Source organism: Chrysochloris asiatica, unplaced genomic scaffold (assembly GCF_000296735.1).
Source record: "Chrysochloris asiatica unplaced genomic scaffold, ChrAsi1.0 scaffold00123, whole genome shotgun sequence".
Lineage (NCBI taxonomy): Eukaryota > Metazoa > Chordata > Mammalia > Afrosoricida > Chrysochloridae > Chrysochloris > Chrysochloris asiatica.
The window spans coordinates 9,766,491-9,788,221 of NW_006408641.1; the positions used below are offsets into that span (position 1 = coordinate 9,766,491).

The following is a 21,731-nucleotide window of genomic DNA, read 5'->3' on the forward strand; positions in this document are numbered from 1 at the left end:
AGCCCACCCAGATATATCACATTTTACTGATCCATTCATAATTTGATGAACAATTTGGATTGTTTCCACTTTTTACTATCATGGATACTACTGTTATCCATACTACTGTACATTAATATGTAAGTTTTTTGTGGATATATAATTTCAGTCCTCTTTGGCGTGAGATCGCTGAATCATGTAACTCAGAAATTCACATTTTTATATTTCCCTTAGCCATTTCTCCACGTCTTTGCCAACACTTACTATCGTTCATCCTTTTAACTGTAGTCATCTTAATGCGTGTGAAGTGGTATGTCTATGTGGTTTTGATTTGCATTTTCTTAATGATTAGTGATGTTCAGTATTTTTAATGTGCTTCTAGAGGGTCGCTAGGAGTCGGAATCTACTCAACCGCACTTTAACAACTACAACAATTGGTTATTTGTATATCTTCTCTGGAGAAATGTTTATTCAAATTCTTTGGCCAATTTAAAATTGGGATGTATGTATGTGTTTTTATTGTTGGCTATTAAAAGTTCTTCGTATATTCTGGGTACAGTCCTTTAATTAAGATCTATGATTTGTAAATATTTTCTTTGGTAATACGATTGTCTTTTCACTTTCTTGATTATAATCACTGAAAGCATTTTTTAAAAAACGTTTTATTGTGATTTGGGTGAAAGTGTAGAGTTTATTCACTATCTAGTGCTGCTATAACATAAATACAAGTGGATAACTTTAACGAACTAATTATCTGACAGTTTAGAAGGCTAGCAGTTTAAATTCAGAAGGGGATGACTTACTCTTTCTGGTGGCTCTGGGTAAAGGTCCTTGTCTCATTTTAGCATCTGTAGACCCAGCGTTCCTTAGAGATCTTCGTGTATCTTGACTTCAATCTTCCTCTGGATCTAGGAGCTTCACAGTGCAGGGACCCCGGGTCCAAAGGATGCACTGCACTCCTGGCTCTTCGTTCCTGATGGTCTTCTGCTCTCTGCTCACTTCTCTCTCCTTTTATCTCTTGTAAGATACAAGGCGTTGCAGGCCGCAACTCAGGGAAACACCCTTAGTCTTCTTATTGGTTTATCACAGCAGATCACATCATGGGGGAACATCGCATAACAGCCACACCACTGAGAACCACGTCTCAGCTAAGATGACGCATATTATGGGGAAACATAATTCAATCCAAGACACAGAGCAAATTTGTTTCCCACTTGCCAATTTGGACTCATTTTGTTTCATGACTTTAGCTGCAACCCCTTCAATATAACAGCATGCTTCCCACTTCTTCCCTGGGTTCCCTGTTTCCATTTACCTATCTTTCCTGCTTTTTCCTAGCTTTTGAACTTTGTTTTTAGACAAATACTGCCCTTCTGGTTTCATATTTGAGGGGCATGTCCCTTATGGGTTTTAGTGTTCATTTTATAGACTTGCCTATTGTTTGGCTGAAAAGTGATCTGTGGAAATAGGTCCAGTTCCAGATGTGAAGGGTGTCTAAGGGTGCCTTGGAGGTTCCACCAGTCTCTAATCAGACCAGTAAATGACTTTTTATTTTGTTCAACATTTTTCGCCCAGTGTGTCCAGGACCTTCTATTGTGGTCTTGATCAAAATGATTGGTAGTAGTACTATTCTAGTTCTACTGGTCTCAGGCTAGTGAGGGCTGTGGTTCATGTAGTCCATTAGTTCTTTGGACTACTTCCTTGGCTCTTGGAAAAGTATGAAAACCTTTAATTTTGATAAAGTCCAATTTATCTCTCTTTTGTCCCTTGTGCTTTTGAGTTTATCTTGTATATTCCAAGGTAACAAAGATTTATACATATGAGGGGGCCTTGAAAAGATGGTGAAAATTATTTTTGAAGCCCCCTCATGTATTTTCTTCTAAGACTTTTATAGTTTTATCTCATAAATTTAGGTATTTTATCTATTTTTATTAATATTTATATATGGTATATAATAGAGCTCCAAATTCATTCCTTTGCATATGTAAATTCAATTCTGTCGTATTATACTCTTACTGTTTCTAGAATCTCTAACCAGGTATGACAATTGAAAGAGGAATGGTATTACATTTAAGGTCAAAAAATTTTTTGAAGCTCTATCTTGAAATATCTTGAAAGGAGCTCTGGTAGCATAGTGGTTACAAATCGGTCTGTGAACCGCAAGGTCAGCAGTTCGAAACTACTAGCCGCTCGTGGGAGAAAGATGAGGCTTTCTGCTCCCATAAAGATTTATAGCCTTGGAAACCCTGTACAGGGTCGCTATGAGTCGGAACCGACTCAACAGCACTTAACAACAACAATCTTGAAATACAATATTGTCTGTGATAATACCAATACACTTAAAGGGAAGACAAGTTATATGACAATTATTCAAATTTACACACCAACCACTAAAATAGTGATGATGAAATTGAAAAATTCTACCAACTTCTTCAGTCTGAAATCAAACAAATGTACAATCAAGATGCACTGATAATTACTGGCGATTGGAATGTAAAAGTTGAAAACAAAGATAAAGAAGGATCAGTAGTTGGAAAATATAGCCTTGGTGATAAAAACAATGCTGGCCATCGCATGATAGGATTTTGCAAGACCAATGACGTCTTCACTGCAAATACCTTTTTTCAACAACAAAAGGAGACATACAACTGGATCTCACCAGATGGAATACATAGGAATCAAACTGACTGTATTTGTATAACAACATAGTGGAGATACTCAGTATTATCAGCCAACATAAAATCAGGGACTGACTGGGAAACATACCATCAATTGATTATATGCAAGTTCAGGCTAATGCCGATGAAAAATTAAGTCTATAAGAGTCAAAATACGATGTTGAATTTATCCCATCTAAATTTAGAGACCATCTCAAGAACAGATTTAACACATTGAGCACTAATGATGGAACACCAGAAGAGTTGTGGAATGACATCAAGAACATCAGACATGAAGAAAACAAAAGGTCATTAAAAAGACAGGCAAGAAAGAAAATACTAAAGTGGATGCCAAGAGCCTCTGAAGCTTGGTCTTGAATGTAGAGTAGCAAGAGCAAATAAAAGAAATGCGGAAGTAAAGAAGCAGAAAGAAAACGTCAAAGGGATGTGCAAGAAGACACAAAGTATGATAATGAAATGCACAAAGACCTGGAGTTAGAAAACTAAAAGGGAAGAACATTCTCAGCATTTGTCAAGCTGAAAGAACTGAAGAAAACTTTAAAGCCTCAGGTTGCAATATTGAAGAAGTTCTGGTATGGTGCTGTTGGATAAGCACTAGATTGCTAACTGTAGTTCAAACTCACCAGCCACTTCTCAGAAACCCTATACAGTATCACTATGAGTCAGAACCAACTTGATAGCATTTAACAACATCAACAACAATAACATGGACAAAATATTCAATGACATAGGACAAAATATTCAATGACGTATCAAGAGAAGATGGAAGGATACAGAAAGTCATGGTACCAAGAACTGGTTGATGTTCAACTATTTCAAGAAACAGTATATGATCAAGAACTGATGGTATTGAAAGAAGAAGTCCAAGCTACACTGAAGGCATTGGTGAAAAACAAGACTCCAAAAAATGACAGAATACATATTGAAATGTTTCAACAAAATGATGAAACTGACTAGAAGAGATCTATCATTGTGCCCATTCCAGAAAAAGTTCACCCAACAGAATGTGGAAATTATCACACAATATCAGTAATAATTGCATGCAAGTAAAATTTTGCCAAAGGTTATTTTAAAAATGGTTATAGCAGTACACTAACAGGGAGCTTTCCGAAATCCAATTGGATTCAGAATATGATGTAAAAAGAGAGATATCATTGCTAATGTCAGAATGGATCTTAACTGAAAGCAGAGATCACCAGAAAGATGTTTACTTGTGTTTTATTGACTATGCAAAGGCATAAATCCTAACAAACTATGAATAACATTGTAAAGAATAAGCATTCCCAAGTACTTAATTGTGCTGAGGAACTTGTACAAAGAGGTAGTCACTCGAACAGAACAAGGGGATACTGAAATGAACAGTTTAAAATCTGGAAAGGTGTACATCAGGATCGTATCCTTTCATCATCTTTATTTAATCTGTATGCTAAGCAAGTGATCTGAGAAACTGGAGTATATAGAGGAAGAAAGAGGCATCAAGATTAGAGGAAGGTTCATTAACAACCTATGATATGCAGATGACACATTCTTGCTTGCTGAAAGCCTGGAGGATTTGAGGAACTGATGAAAATCAAGATTGCAGCCTGCAGTATGGACTGCAACTCAAAGTAAAGAAAACAAATATCCTTACAAATGGACCAAAGACATAATGATAAATGAAGTTGTCAGGAGTTTTGTTTTCCTTGGATCCACAATCAACACCTATGGAAACAGTGATCAGGAAATCAAAGGACATTTTGCATTGGGCAAATCTGCTGCAAAACACCTCTTAAAAGTGTTAAAGGGTAAAGATGTTACTTTAAGGATTAAGGTGCACTTGCCCCAAGTCATGGTATTTTTAGTTGCCTCATATGCATATGAAAGCTGGGCAATGAATGAGACTGAAAATTTGATGCATTTGAATTATGGTGTTGGGAAAGAATATTGAAAGTACCACAGACTGCCAGAAGAACAGACAAATCTCTTGGAGCAAGTACAGGCTGAATTCTTACCAGAAGCAAGGACAGTGCGACTTCACCTCACGTACTTTGGACATGTTATGAGGAGGAACCAGTTCCTGAAACAGGACATCATGTTTGGTACAGTAGCGGGTCAGTGAAAAAGGAAGACCCTGAAAGAGATGGACTGATCCAGAAGGTGCACCACTGGGCTCAAGCATAACAATTGGGAGGATGACACAGGACCAGGCAGTGTTTGGTTCTGTTATAGGTCGGGTCGCGATGAGTTGGGGTCAACTTGATGTCACCTAACAACAAAAATTCTGATGATGTCTCTTTTCATACCTAATATTGCAAATTTGTGCCTTTGTTTTTTTTTTTTCACTTTTTTTCCCCTTCAGTTACTTTTGCCCAAGGTGTTTATTGATCTTCTTGTTGTTCTGTGCCGTTGAGTCAGTTCTTACTCATAGTGACAACAGCAGGGCATAGTTCATGGTTCTGCACCATCATGATTGTTATTGTATTTGAGCCCAATCCATCATGTTGCTGCTTTCTCCTTTTTTTTTTTTCCAACCTTCCACTTTACCAGGCATAATGCCCTTTTCCAGGACAATATATCCTGACGCTATATCCAAAGTATGAGAGAAGAAGTCTCATCATTCTCATTTCTAAGGAACATCTGGCTTTCCATGGTATTTTAAAATATTTTTCTCTAACATCATAACTCAAATGCATCAATTCTTCTACAGTCTTCCTTATTCATTGTCCAACTTTCACAAGCATATGAGGCAGCTGAACCCATTGCTTCTGCTACTGTGACAATCTATCTTGTTGGAGGTCTTCCCTCTTTTTTGCTGACTGTCCACTTTACCAACCATGGTTTGAGTCAGACACACTTTAATCCACAAACTGACATCTTTGCTTTTGAACATTTTAAAAAGGTCTTTTGCAGCAGATTTGCCATACACCATTTGCATGCAGTACACCATTTGATTTCTTGACTACAGCTTCAATGAGTGATGATTGTGGATTCATACAAATTAAAGTCTTTGACAACTTCAATCTGTTTTCCATTTATTATGGTGTTATTTATTGGTTCTACTGTGAGGATTTCTGTTTTCTTTACATTGAGATACAACCCAACTGAAGGCTGAAGTCTTTGATCTTCATAAGTTTATCAAGTACTCTTCTATTTCAGCAGCAAGGTTACGTCATCTGCATATCACAGATTGTTATGAGGCTTCCTCCAATCCTGATGCCAGGTTTTTCATATAATCCATCTCTTCAGATTATTTGCTCAGCATACAGATTGAATAAGTGTGATAAAAGAATACAACCCTGGCACACACCATTCCTGATTTTAAAACACTCAGTGTTCCTTTGTTTTTTTCAAATTTAAAACATACAGTGTCCCCTTGTTTTGTTTGCCCTTGTTTAAGCCTCTTAGTCTACATACAGGTATATATCATAAGTATAATTAAGTATTTCAGAATACTTACTGTCTGAAATGTTTTCCACAGCATGTCATGATCCAGACAATCAAAAGCTTTTGCATGGATAGTAGAGCACAGGTAAACATCTTTTTGGTATTCTCCGATTTCAGCCAAGATCCCATTTGATGTCAGCAATGATATTCTTCATTCTACAGCATCATCTGAATCTGGCTTGAACCTCTGGCAGTTCCCTTTAAATGTACTGTTAGAGCCATTTTTGAATTATCTTTAGCAACACTTTACTTGCATGTGAAAGCAATCATTGTCCATTAATTTCCATATTCTATTGGGCCACATCTCTTAGGAATGTGCACAAATAGGGATCTCTTCCAATCAGTTGGCCAATTAACTCTTCAAAATTTCTTGGCATAGGTGAGTGAGTGCCTCCAGTGCTGCATCAGTTTGTTGAAAGATTTCTATTTGTATTTCATTAGTTCCCATAGCCTTGTTCTTTGCCAGTGTCTTCAGTGCACATTGGACTTCTTCCTTTAGTATCACAGGCTCTAGATCATATGCTTTCTCTTCAAATGGTTGAATAGCAACCATTTATTTTTGGTACACTGACTTTGTATTCCTTACTTTTTTGGGGGATGCTTCCTGCATCATTCAAAAATTTTCTCATAGAATCATTTAGTATTTCAAGCTGAGGTTTGAATTGTTTCTTCAGTTCTTTCAGCTTGAGAAATGCTGAGCATGTTTTTCACTTTTGGTTTTCTAACTCCAGGTCTTTGCACATTTTATTATAGTACTTGCCTTTGTCTTCTTGGGCTGCTGATCCTTCATCTTTGTTTACAACCTTTGTATTCCAATCACCAGTAATTGTCAGTACATCTTGATTGCATGTTTAATCAATTTCAGGGTTAAGAAGCTAATAGAATACTTCAATTTTATCATCATTGACTTTAGTGGTTGGTGTATTAATTTGAAATACAGTGGTATTAACTGGTCTTCCATGTAGGCATATAGAGATTATCCTATTACAGCATTATACTTCAAGGTAGATCTTAGAGCGGGGCAAGATGGTGTACTATGCAGAAAGGCTGTACAGACCCTGTGCAGCAAGGATATGGAAATCTGGACGAGACAGATTCAGAGGAGGGTCCTGGAACTCTGATCTTCTGATAAAGGGATAAGTATGTTAAGTACTTACTGGGAGAGTTGAACAGACATGGCAAGTAAGGAGGTGACTTCTGATTAGGTGCGAACAATGGGACCAGCACAGCCATTTTGAGCATGTGTGAGCAAATTAAGAGACAAGAAAACATTCGAATTGCAAAAGTCTGCCTGTGACTCACAGAGACAAAGGAAGTAGCAGCTGTGGCTTTTCAACCTAACCACAGCCATACCCTTGTTCAACCCCAACAACTGGGCTAGATCTATACACCAGATCAACAACAACCAATGTCAGCTAAATTCACCCTGAACTAAACTATGTGAACAACAAACACGGAATGGTGCACAAGCTCATCTCTTGACCACACCCATCAGAAGTAAGTTGGTGAGTGCCTAAGGATACACCAACATACATTGATCAACTTAATACAAATACAACACCATCACAATTATTCAAAAGAAACAATCTCTGTTCACATTGAAGAAAACAATACAGAGCCGCTGAAGCAAATGACCAAGAGGCAGAGCTATAAATGGTTTCTGAGGAAAAACGAGGTACTGGAACTGCCTGAAAAAGTATAGAAGAATGATTTTTAGATACCTCCAAACTATTGACAGAATCCTGGTATGGTGCTACAGGTTAATGCACAATGTCAGTGTGAACCGCAATATCAGTGTGAACCACAGTGCCAACAGTTCAAGCTGACTAGCCACTTCTCAGAAACCCTGTACAGGGTCACTATGAGTCAGAACCTACGCCACGGCACATAACAACAACAATTGATAATTACACTGACTGTCAATGGATTAAATGCACAAGACAGAGAGTAGAATGGATAAGAAAACAGGATCTTTCAATATGTTGTCTACAAGTGACAAACCTTACACAGAAAGACAAATATAGATTAAACACTGAAGGATGGAAAAAATATACCAAGCTTATGGTAATCAAAAACAAGCAAGAGTGGCAATATTAACCTCTAATAAAGTAACCTGTAAAATAAAAATCAGCATAACAGACAAAGGACATTATCTCATGATTAAAGAGTCAATTGAACAAGAGGCCATAACCATAATAAGTACCTATGCTCCCAATGAAAGCGCCTCAAAATACATAAATCACACTCTAATAGAATTGAGGAAAGAAGAAGACAATTCTACAATAGTGGGAGATTTTAATACACCACTTTTCAAAAAGGACAGAACTACCGGAAACTCAATGACAACATAGTCAACCAACTTGACCTCATAGATTTGTACAGAGCACTCAACCCAACAACTCCACAATACACATTCTTTTCCAGTACATATGGAATATTCTCCAGAACAGACTATGTGTTAGATACAATGAAAGTCTCAGTAAATTTTAAAACATCAAAATACTACATCTTCTCAGATCACAATGCTATAAAATTAGAAATAAATGATAGGGAGATCAAGGAAACAAAATCAAACACATGCAAACTGAGTAACATCCTGCTTAAAATCTGGGTAATAGAACAAATAAAATAAATAAATAAATAAATCAACAACAACAATAAACCTCCTTAAAACAAATGAGAATAAACCCACAACATATCAAAACCTTTGGGACACAGCAAAAGCAGTGCTGAGAGAGCAATTATAGCAAGAAATGTACATAACCCAAAAGAAGAAAGAACTAAAATCAACACATTAACACATTTCTAACATTTGGAAAAAGATCAGCAATTTAAGCCTATAAACACCTTAAGAAAAGAAATAATAAAGATTAAATCAGAAATAAATGAATTAGAAAGCAGAAAAACAAGAGAATCAAGACTAGAAGCTGATTCTTTGAAAGGGTTAATAAAATTGACAAACCACTGGCAAATCTAACAAAATAAAAGGAGAAGACACAAATAACACACATAAGAAACGATATGGATGGTGTCACAATAGAACCAACTGAAATAAAAAGGATACTAACAGAATACTATAAAGAGTTGTACTCCAGCACATTCCAATCTAGAAAAAAACGGGTAATTTTTTAGAAAAACGTGACCTATTTAAACTAACACGGAGTGAAGTAGAAACCTTGAACAGGTCTATAGCATAAGAAGAAATTGATTAGGCCATTAAAAACTTCCAACAAAAGTCCAAGCCCAGATGACTTTACTGATGAATTTTCCTAATATCCAGAGAAGAGCTGACACCAATTTTACCCAAACTATTACAGCAAGCACAGCCTTCATTGGATTGAATCTCAATGTAAAGAAAACAAAAATACTCACCACTGGACCAATAAACAACATTCTTATCAATGGAGAAAAGATTAAAGTTGTCAAGCACTTCATTCTTCTTGGATCAGCTATCAACACTCACGGAAGTAGCAGTCAAGAAATCAAACAACATAAAAAAAAAAAAAAGAAATCAAACAACGTATTGCATTAAGCAAATCTGCTGCACAAGACCTTTTTAAAGTGTTGAAGAGCAAAGATGTCAGCTTGAGGACTAAGGTGTGCCTGACCTAAGCCATGGTATTTTCAATAAACTCATATGCATGCGAAAGCTGGACAGTGAATAAGGAAGACCATAGAAGAATTGATGCTTTTGAGTTATGGTGTTAGAGGAGGGATTCGTCACTGGAGAAGGATATCATGTTTGGTAAGGTAGAGGGTCAAAAAAAAAGAGGAAGACCCCCAATGAGCTGGATTGGCCAAGAGGCAACATCGATGGACTCAAGCGAGGTAACAGTAGTGAGGTTGGCCCAGGATCGGGCAGTGTTTCGTTCTGCTGTGCATAAGGTCTCTAAGAGTCGGTACCAACTCGATGGCACCTAACAACAACAACAACATTGTAGCCAGAGTGCTCCTTGAAGGCCAAGATGGCCAAACTTCGTCTCTAATACTTCGGACATATTATCAGGAGGGACCAGTCGCTGGAGAAGGATATCATGTTTGGTAAGGTGGAGTGTCAGAGAAAAAGAGGAAGACCCCCAGCCAGATGGATTGGCCAAGTGGCAGCATCAATGGGCTCAAGCGTGGCAGCAATAGTGAGGTTGGCCCAGGATCGGGCAGTGTTTCCTTCTGTGCATAAGGTCGCTATGAGTTGGCACCGACTCGATGGTACCTAATAACAACAGCAACATTCCAGAATATAGAACAGGATGGAAAATGTCTGTATACATTTTATGAAGTGAGCATAACGTCATACCAAAACAATGCAAAGCCATCACTAAAAAAGAAAATGTAAACCAATACCCTCATGAACATAGATGTAAAAATTCTCACAACAAATCCCAGCCAATAAAATTCAACAGCATATCATGGCCAAGTGGGATTCATTCTAGGGATGCAAGGATGTTCAATATTAGGAAAACAATCAGCATAATTCAGTATATAAATTGAAGAAGGGAAAAGAACATGATCATATTGATTGACATGGAAGACACATGTGACAAAATCCAACATCCATTATTGACGAAAACACTTAACAAAGTATAGGAATTGAAGGGAAATTCCTCAGCATAATTAAGAGCATAAAGACAAATCCTAAAGAATGAAGCTACTAAACACCTCATAACTTGCATGAACCTCGAAGACATTATCCTGAATAAAATTAGTCAACCACAAAAGGACAAATATTGTATGGGACCATTATTGTTAAGACTCAAGAAAAGGTTTCCAGATTAAAAGAAACATTCTTTGTTGGTTCCCAGGGGTGAGAGTTATTCAATGACTAGAGGGTGGACACATGTTAGCTTGTGTGACAGGGAGGGCTATACACAGGAAGACAATATATAAGATGGAGGGTTGTTGTTGTTAAATGCCATCGAGTTGGTTCCAAACCAGTGACCCTGTATAGGGTTTCCGAGGAATGATTGGTGAGCTTGAACCACCAACCTTACAGTTCAAACCACTTTGCAATCTGGCGCATTAACCCACAGCGCCAACCATTCAAAATCAAAGGGACAACATATACCTAAGGACAATGGCAAGACGGGATGGGAAGGTGTGTGGAAAGGAACCGAGAGTCACAGGGAGGAAGCAGATGGCTGCTGTTCCACAGAGGGGACTGCACTCATTGAGATGCTACAAAGTGTATTATTTGCTGAATGTAAAACTGATAGTTTTGTCTGTAAACTTTCACTCAATTCACAATAAAAAGTTAAAAAAAAAAAAGAGCATATATACAAGTCCAACAGTCAGAATTACCCTCAATGGCTAGAAGCTGAAAGCATTCTCTTTGCAAACAGGAACTAGACAAGGATGAAGTCTTAGCCAGAGCTTAAAGACAAGATAGAGAAACTAAAGTCTAAAGTCACCCAAATTGGCAAAGAAGTAATACACTATTTGCAGATGATATGATCTTCTACATTAAAAAAATCCCCAAAATTCAGTAAGAAAATTATTGGAGCTCATTGGAAGATTCAGCAAAGTGCTAAGGTACAATATCAATATACAACAATCAGTTGGATTCCTCTATACTAATAAAGACAGCTCTGAAAAGGAAATTAGGAAAATAATACCATTTACAATAGCCACTCAAAGGATGAAATATTGAGGAATAAACCAGAGAAACAAAAGACCTATACAAAGAAAACTACAAAAGCTGCTACAAGAAACCAAAGGAGATTTACAAAAATGGAAGATTACACCATGCTCATGGATAGAAAAACATAACATTGTGAAAATGTCAGTATTACCCAAAACAATCTACTGATACAACACAATCCCAATCCAGATTCTAACATCTTTTTTAAAGAGATAGAAAAAAATGAGCACCAACTTTTTATGGAGGGGAAAGACCTCAGATAAGCAAAGCACTGCTTAAGAAGAACAAAGTTGGAGGACTCTCACTCCCTGATCTCAAAAATTACTATACAGCTAACAGTGGTCATAACCAACTGATACTGGTACAGTGAAAGAGACATAGATCAATAGAACAGAATTGAGGACCCAGAAGTAAATCTATGCACATATACTCAGCTGACATTTGACAAAGGGCCAATCCACATTAAATACGGACATGATGGTCTCTTCAACAAATGGTGCTGGCAAAACTGGAGATGGATTTTCAGAACAATGAAACAAGATCCATAATTCACATCATATACAAAAAAGTACAAAACTAAATAGGTTTAAAAACCTAAATGTAAAACCTAGAACTATAATCAGTTAAAAATTAGGGACAAATTTAGGGGTTCTAGTACATGGCATACATATATTATCAAGCATTACAAAACACAAGGCAATAGAAGACAAAACAGATGACTAGGCCATACTAAAAATTAGAAACTTTGTGTATAAAAAGAGGCTGTAAATCTTTACAGGAGCAGAAAGCCTTCTCTTTCTCCCATGAAACAACTGATAGTTTTGAACTGCTAACCCTGAAGATAGCAGCTTGATTCGTAACCACTACGCTACCAGAGCTCCTTAGCTCACATGATGGGAAGGGCAATATGCAAGAGGGAGGATGGCAGAATAATGAAGATAGGTGAAGACACAGCGAGGTATGCCAAGGGCTAAATGGAACAGATGTAAATAGTTATATATAAACAACTTTGGAACAACAGCGTTCTGTGAGTAGATACATGGATTGGGACACAGGCTGGATGCATAAGGAGGAAGAGTGAGATGTATATATTTAAACATCCCACCAATGTTTAAAAGTTTGAAAGAAAGAAAAAAAAACATTCTTTGATAGTTGCCAGGAGTGGGAGTGAAGGGAGAGTAGTTCATTGGTTACAGGGTAGACACATGTTAACTTTAGTGATGGGGGAGGGCAATATATGTGAAAGGGAAAGGCAATATACAAGAAGAGAGAGGTTAGCAGAAGAATGAAGAAGACAGATGAAGACAGAGAGAGGTATATAAGAACTAAAGGAGCTAGAGGTAGTGATACATATACAACCTTGGAATAACAAATGTTTTGTGGGTAGATACATGGACAGAAACATATGCTGAATAGATAAAGGAGGAAGAGTGGAATATAAATATATATATATATATATATATATGTAGCAAGACGATATTGGTACATGAGTTACTTACCTTTCCTGCAGACACACTATGAATGTGGTACAGCATACAGTGGGAAATATGATGAAAACATTTTAGATATTATCAAACATCTTAAGACACTGAGTTGCTAGGTCTGGGACTCAGACCATAGTGTCCGGAGACACCATGGTCAATTGGCATAACACAGTCTACAAGACAATGTTCTGTCTCTGACTTTGGTGAGTACTGTCTGGGTTATTAGAAACTCACGAGAGGCAGATCCTCTACAACAAAGATACAAGAGACAAAATAAAACAGACATCAGTGAAAATTCTGGCACCCTGAACTTCAGAAGAAAGTTTAGAGAGGTGGATGGAGTGCTCACTGGGAGGAGAGGGATGTCAAGTGAGGCCGACTGACAAGTAAACAGCTGGAGACATGCACCCTGACCATCTCGTGAGCAGCATTGGCAGCGGAGGGAGATCCGGCAGAGCAGATTTGTGCAGATGACGCAAAAGCTGCCATTTCATCTTTTTATCTATGGTGATCAGAGGTGTGGCCAGCTCCCACCTTCATTTACCCCCAGCCCAGCAGAAGACAAGGTCAGCAGTTCGAATCCATTAGCCACGCCTTGGAAACTCGAGACAAGGTCAGTATGAGTTGGAACTGACTCATTTGCACTTACCAACAGCACTTACCCTCGTAGGGTTGTAGGGAGACTAAGCACTAAAAATCAGACCTATTCCGAAAGATGAGCTTTCTGCTCCGGTCACGATGAATAATCCTGGAGACCCTATACAGGTTGCAATGAGTACAAATGGGCTTGAGGAAGAGATGAGCTACTGTCACTACTAAAGGATAGGACAAGAGGTAAAACAGCAGGATTGCAGGTGTAGAGGCGAGCAAGGAGAGACAGAGTTGTTGTCGTTACTAAGTGCCATCATGTCAATTCCGATGCAGAGCGACCTTGTATGGTGCACTTCAAAAAACCACAACTGTTGCCATGAAATTGGTTCCACCTCTTGATGGGAACAGACTGCCACATCTTATTTTCCCCCACAGAGTGGCTGGTGGGTTCAAAGTGCCAACTTTTGAGTCAGTAGTTGAGCACTTAAAAGACTGTGACCCCAGGGCTCCTGGGAGGCCAAGAAAGCAGCTCAGGTCGGCCCTGTGCTATGATCTATAGCTGCCTAAGGGCAGCACTGCTGGTCCCAGGTGTGCTCGCTGGAGGCCCCTGCTGCCCCACCTTCCTTCCACCTGCAGGCAACGGTTCCTTCTGGAAGTCGAGTCCAGTCGAGGCACTGATGGAGGCGGAGGCACCCCCAAGTTCTAGAAAGTTACCCAGAAACAGTTCCACCTTTAGGAGGACCCTGAGGGAGTCAACCTCCGGGCCTAGCTTCTGAGAAGGGCACTGGCGTGGAAGCATTTTAATGTCTTTTAACTATATAACCTGGCATTAGTCACATGACCTTTGTCCATTCTTACCTGGAGCTACTAGAATGAGTTAATAAATATTGGAGGAAACAGGCAAGGTAAGGTGGGACTTGAGCTGGAGTTCGAAGGGAAATGGAAGAGCTTTGAGTCTCTCTTGATGGGCACAGGGTTCCCAGCCTATCCTGTCCATTCACAAACATCTTCTCTCAAGGAGGATGCTCTATACCAGGGAAGCGGTACATCTTGTTTGCCCAAGTCATTCTCATTCTCTTCTGTTTACAGCACTCAGTATAGCTAGCGATGCTCAACCAAGATGATTCCCATACTTCACCCCTGACGGCAATGGTGGTCTTGAATCATTGCTCCACAGGGCCTCATTTTAAGCATGTTGTTGCTGTTAAGTGCTGTTGACTTGGTTCTGAATCACAGTGACCCTGTACAGGCTTTCTGAGAGGTAGCTGGTGGGTCTGAACCACTGACCTATTCTGTTAGCAGTGCACTGCTTATCCTACAGCACTACACCAGCACTCCTGCTTTAAGCACAGGCCTCTCTACATATGCTCTCAGACTGGGGTCTTTAAGTCAGACCATCAGCATACTTTGGGGACTTGTTTGGAATGCTGATTCTGCATCCACAGCTCCAAGATTTAGGCCTAGCCTCTGCATCCACAGCTCCAAGATTTAGGCCCAGCCAGCTACTGTAAAGATAAGCATGGGACCACAAGGTAGGCAGTTCAACACTCACCAGCCACTCTTTGCAAACAGGGTCTCTGTGAATTGGAACCAACTTGATGGCACTTAACACCAACATCATCAGCTTTAGCCAGCCCTCCAGGACCTGGGCTCTAGACACAATTCCATTCATTGCAACCTAGCTGACACTTTTCCATTATCTCATCTGGAAACTGAAGACACCTTTTGCACCTCTGCATCTGCATTTTACAATTGGAGTAAAAAAAAAAAAAAAAAAATCAGTAAAATGTTACCCATGAGAACTCTTGGGGATTAAAAAAAGTGAGATTACTGTCCTCTGTCAATAGCCTCTCTGCCCCCTTTTGAGTTACGGATCTAAGACTACCAAGAGTCATGGTCTGTAAGCCCGCTTGTTCACCTTAGAACCTTGTGTACGCTTCCATTACTCTGAACTTTCTGATCGAAAACACTGTGTGCTTAGGGCAAATGTGTCTTTTCTGAAGATGACCAATCAGAGCCCTCAAACCAAGAACCATTCCTCTGCAGTAGGTCTCTGCAAAACCTCCTTCCACCAAAGGCCCCTGGGCCCTCGTAAAATGGCAAGAACTTCCTGGTGGCCCTGGGGCTGAGAAAAGCAGGAGTTAAGAGAATGGAATACAGAAGGTTAACCTGAGTCCAGTCTCCCTCTACCTCAGGGCTTTCCACATTTGCTACTCAGTATGGGCTCAGATACACAGGTGTGTGTGTGGGTGGTGGTGGTGGGGGGTGGCGGCTGAGTCCACAGCAGGATGCAGCGCCAGGTAAGTGGATGTCTGCAGGTATTTCTGTACCAGCTGCTTCACTTACCTCACTAAGCCATCATAGTAGCCCCATGATGTGGTTTTCTAAATTTTTATCTAAGAAGAATAAGGCAGAAAGGGAAGTGTCTTCCCAAAGACGGCAAAGGGGGTTAGATTTGTGATCCTTGTCACTGTTAGAATTCTCACCTTCCACATAGGCGATCTGCATTCACTACCCAGCCATCTGTCAGGGGAGCGTGCATCTGATTGGATGCTGAACAGGGCCCAGTGGAGCTTCAGACAGAGATGAACTCGGAAAAAAGGCTTTGGAAAGTCAGCCAATGGATGAACAAGCCTCTAGATCACACGGTCCAGTCCTGCTGTTCATGGGCCACCATGAGTTGAGGGCAGTAACAGCAGTAACTGTGACCTCTCTGGTAGGACACCGTGTCCTAGGTGCTCCAGGGAGCTCTCCGGAAACACGGAAAGCCACAGGAGAAACATGGCATAGACATGTGGGGTAATCACGCTGTGAGACGCGAACTGCATTCTGTAAGAGGGCAGCAAGGTGGGTTTTTTTGTTGTTGTTGTTGTTGGTGGTTTTTTAAAAATAATAAGTAAGGCTTCAAAGAAACAGACTTGGTGCCCTTGATGCCCTGAGACAATTCTATAGAATCCTCTCGTCTTGGATCTTTCTGAGCTCCCACCATTCCTTGTCAGTGCCTGGTGGAAAACTCACGATGCAGGGCTAGGTTTTCCTTCTACTTCCAGCTTTTCTGGAAGCAAATGTACTTCATTACTCAGATGAGGAATCTGTCCCTGCACACTCCCCCACTAGCAGTATGGCTGGGGTTTCAGCGAGGGGTCATGGGAACTTCCTCCTAGACTATAGGGCCAGAGTCCTACAGCATAGGCCTGAGGTCTGCCGTGGTCCACAGCCTGAGGTTCTTAAACTATCTACAGAGCCTGTTGATGAAAGAGTCCCAACACAGGAAACTGAAGTAAGTTTCATTTATTCTAGGGCAAACTCAAAAGGGTTTTTTTTTTGTTGTTGGTTTTCTTTTTTAGTAAATTCTAGCACATTAACAAAAAACTCTGTACATTTGCCATGATACATTTGAGAGTGAAACAAATAAGATATAAATACAGATAAGGATGTAACATGAAAAAGCCCAAACAAAACCCCCAAAAACAACCTAGGTATGGGGTCATGCATGTGAACATGGTGCCAACAAAATGGTTTTGGTGGCTGGTAGTTTTCAGAGCATTTCTTTGATCATTTCCAAACATTCTTGTTAGCAAAGTCCGGGTGGGATTCCACGAAGTCCTTACTTGCCGTCGTTTAATGTGTAAGTAGCACGCTGGATAAAGACAGAGCAGCAGGGGAAGGAGAAGACTGAGGAGACAAGAGTGCAGCTGCCGGGCTGCGCAGGGCACTGGTGCAGCAGTGGCCAGCCAAGGCAGCTGTCCCGGCTGAGTGTGACGTGGGGCAGGGCGCAAGCCGTCTTCGTCCTGCGGGGACGGGCTCTAACTGCCCACACCCCAGTCTAAAGACGGACAGCGCAGATGAAGGAAAGCCGGAAGTCAGGTGAACCAGCCCCTAGCAGTGGGGAAGAGTGGGCTCTTTTGAGACCTTAGAAACAACCAGGTAAACAGGAGAGGCAAACACAGTTTTGGGCGTGTGGCTGTTCTATGATTCTGTGGTTTCATATGACAGGGCCCTGCAGGAGGTGGCAGCAAAGGCAAGCAGCTGCAGCTGTCAGGATTCAGAAAGGGCAGCAGGGACATGCGTCCCTTCCCATGAGGTGGTGGCAGCATGCGAGTGTCTCCTCAGCACTGCAGGCAGCAATGTTCAGACTTTGGCCAAGAGGCCTGTGAGGTGATTGTATCTCTCTCTGGTCAGGGGGCGCTGAAGGAAGGGCAAGTGACAGTCAGAGCTAGCCCTTGGTGAGCACTATGCAGAAATGAGGCAACGCTCAAGATTCTTCTATCTACTCTGGGGACTGAGGGGGAGCTTCTGAGGAGTCAAAGAATACAAGGAGAGAGGTATTTCTAAATGCGTCCAACGAAGAGAACTCATCAACAATCTCACTGCAACGCACATTTCTAGGGCAGAGGAGTAGCCAAAAGATTCCTTGACTCACTTGTACAATGTGAAACAGAAAACCCATTAGTGAAATACTAACAAACAGTATTTACCAACCAAAGTAAGGCCTGCTCCCACTATGTTCTGCGCCCCAAACAAGCTGTTAGTGTTCAGCCACTTAAAACTCTTGCCTTGCAGCTCTCAGGCAACAGTGAAGCACTTCGGACACGATTTCACACTGCAGCACAGGTGCCTGGCTTTGGCCATCCCTGAACCTAACAGGGCACTTGTTTTCAGAGCATACTCCCAAATAAAGTATTTCAAATAAATTTTGAATAAAAAAAGAGTTACATGTTAGCTACAGTGTTTTCATACAACTTTCAACAAAATCTGAAGGGTCAGTAATGGGACAGTGATAAGAGCTATGCAATCCAGTGTCCAGCAGACCAACTATGATCCTCTGCTTCTCAGTCTTGCCCACTACAATGGACTCTACAGTGGGACAGCAAACATCTTGTTAAACATGAAGGTCAACACAGGCATTTCCTTAAGGACAAATCAGTTCAATTTAGAGGATCTAAAATAGAATAGTAAAAGCCAACAGACGTTTTCATGATTTCATGAAGAGTTTCCATTGAGCTTTAGGAATGAATACTGCTCAAAATGATGATCTAATTAAACTCCCAATCTGTCATCACTTTCCTTAGAGCAATGAAGCCCTCCTGACATTAAGGGCCAGGCCCTGGGTTTTTTGTTTGGTTGGTTTTTTTCAATTTGCTATTCATCACAATTATTTTTTCCTTAAACAATGACTATTTCAACAGATGACCAAGGAAGTACTTCATTTTATAAGATAGAATAGTGATTCTGATGCATGGTCGCTCTACACTTTTCTCTGATCTTAATTCTAAATTCAAAAGTCAAAATCTGAGATGGCAAATTTATCATGTGCACTAGACGAAATGTGAACATTTTGGAATTGTTTTAGACAAAACATAGGGGAGAGGAAAAACCTGGCACTAAATCCTGGTCCGTAAGTACCCTTTAAGGCCTACTAGGTCACTAGAGAGTCGCTGTTGAAAGTGTTTCTTAGCATAATCATTGAGATGAAACAAAGGGTATGATTAACTGAATGGAAACCTAATGATCTTGTCTGTAAAGCTTCACTCAATTCACAATAAAAAGTTAAAAAAAATTTTTGTTGTTGTTTTAAAGTGTTTCTTAGCAGTAAAACAAACACCTTTTCATATATTCTATGCACTTCATGAAATACCATTTTAGGCCGCCCACTAAACGATGCTAGCCATCTGCCTTAATGTTTGTGTCTGGATCGGAAATGCTTAGCGTTCTTCTGAGTGGATACCCTTGGTAGGGACCATAAAGAGGGAAATGGGAACCTGCCAGGAAGGAGACTGTGGAAGTAGCCTCTGATCCAGTCTGCCTCCAGGCTAGAGATAAAAGCAAAATTCCCTGCGTTTTTTAAAAGGCCATTTTTACACTCTTCTCCATTTCTAGCCAAGATCTGACAGACGTTTAAACTGTTATCAAAACCTAACTTATAGACAGACAACCCTTTCAAGGTGTCAGTTGAGAAAGGACAGGTCTCTACGCAGGCCATACTTATAAAGCAAAGAGATAGAAAGAGAGAGAAACACAAATCTGCACACCCCAACAGTTAATAACTGAAGAGAAAATGCGACTTTCTACCAAATGTTGGCTCCAGTTTGACAAGCTGCACCCACACACTGTGTCCACGTATGGCTCTTTTCTTTTCTTATTCCTTTTGTTCTGTATGAAGACTGCAACACAAGCCTTCCTTCCTTCACATTCAATACCAGTAAGATTCTACACAAAAGCTGGAAGGGACCAAAAATACTGATTGTAATAAATATTTGCGGGCCTCCTTGTACTGACTGGGCAGTCGATGAACGGGAGTGAGGAGAGGTCTTTGAGAGGTACCACCGATTGCTTCTAGGCTACACAGAAGTCAGGCACTGCCATTAGCTGTGGGTGGAGATGTCAGAAGAGGAGCTGCTATTGCTGTTCGTGGTCTGGGCCCTCTTTATATATAAATTTAATAGCTTCATCTGGAAAGAAAAGATAAAAATGAATTAGCAGGAGGAAAAACAATCAGTATGTATATACAGAAGGATTCTAGGTGATGTTCAGGTGCTAGCAGGCCCCTTAGTTGAGAAAATTCATAACAGAAATATTTACTGCATGCCTAATATTCATCAATGAGCCTGGGGAACAGTGGGTTAAATGCTGGACTCCTAACCACATGGTCAGCAGTTTAATCCCATCAGCCCCTCAGGGAGAGAGATGAAGCAGTCAGCTTCTGTAAAGACTGAGACTTGGAAACTATACAGAGTAAGTTCTATGCTGTCCTGTAGGGTTGCTGAGTTGGGATCAACTCAACAGCACGTATTAGATTAGTAGTCATCAAACTATAGCAGGTTCTAGAGTCACCAAAAGGAGTCCCGGTGAAGCAATGATTCAGTGCTTGGCTAAAACCAAAAGGTAGGTGGTTCAAATCCACCAGCTGCTCCATGAGAGAACGATGTCTGTTTCCATGAAGATTCAAAGGCTATAGCTTATAGGGGCAGTTCTCCTATCCTTTAGAGTCACTATGAGGTGGAATCAACTTGAGAGCCATGGGTCAACAGGGTAGGACTACCAAGACAGGGAGGAAGTAAGTTACGGTACAGAGAAGGAGGGAAAAAAGAAAATAGCCTATTACATAAGGCGCAAAAAATGTCACAGCTAGGCAGGCCATGAGGCTCTCGGGAGAAACATGCATGAAGGAAAGACCCATACATTTCAAGAAAAGCTGCAGCTTGAGGACCAAAACCCCACAGGAATAAAGGAACTATTCCAATGTTACTTTATCAATGGCAAGTGTTTACACCTTCACACCTGTGCTCCAGGTGTTCCTCCAATTAGCATGCTCTTTCCACCTCAACCTCTGCCAATCTCATGACACTGACTGCCATGTTGTGGCATCTGAGAGCTACCTTAAAGGACACCTTAATGAAACCCTTCCCCCCTGATGTGCCTGTCTGAATGCAATCATTGTGTCCTTCCAACTCCCGTGTCATAGTGGTCCCTCATTTGACTTTGCTAAATAAATTAGCAGTGGGCTTGCTTGGTCCTTCACCCAGATTATACCTTCCTAAAACCAGGTGTTGCATGTCACATAATAATATCATCTCTGACTGGTAGAAAGCTTTATAGTCAAAGGGCTTTCAGATTAATGATCTCATCTGCTTCTAACCTAAACTCCCCTTTGGACTCTCAAAATTATGTTTAACAGTCTGGAACATGTTGTTGTTGTTGTAAGTTGCTCAAGTCAGCTCCAACTCATTGTGATCCAATGCACAATAGAATGAAACACTGCCCCATTCTGTGCTATGCATGAGTTCACTGTTGAGTCACTGAGTCAATCCATCTAGTTCGGAGTCCTTTTCTTTGCCTCTATTTTACCAAAAATAATACCCTTTCTTCTCCAGGCACTGATATGAAGCTCAAAGACTACACAGCCCTACAGTGTGGATTACACCCCATTGTAAAGAAAAC

General features: G+C 40.4%; 1 protein-coding gene across 2 annotated transcripts in view; it reads right to left on the reverse strand.

Moving 5' to 3' along the window:
• Positions 1–19,910: 19,910 nt before the first annotated feature.
• The window catches only part of CLASP1 (cytoplasmic linker associated protein 1), a 304,172-nt gene continuing 302,351 nt past the window's right edge, over positions 19,911–21,731 (reverse strand). Inside the window, exon 34 of one of the 2 annotated variants that reach the window (XM_006868737.1) lies at positions 19,911–20,242. In XM_006868737.1, the coding sequence (XP_006868799.1) occupies positions 20,156–20,242 (87 nt within the window). In that variant the 3' untranslated portion in view covers positions 19,911–20,155. The remainder of the gene's footprint in view (positions 20,243–21,731) is intronic. The other variant, XM_006868736.1, reaches the window with a different exon arrangement.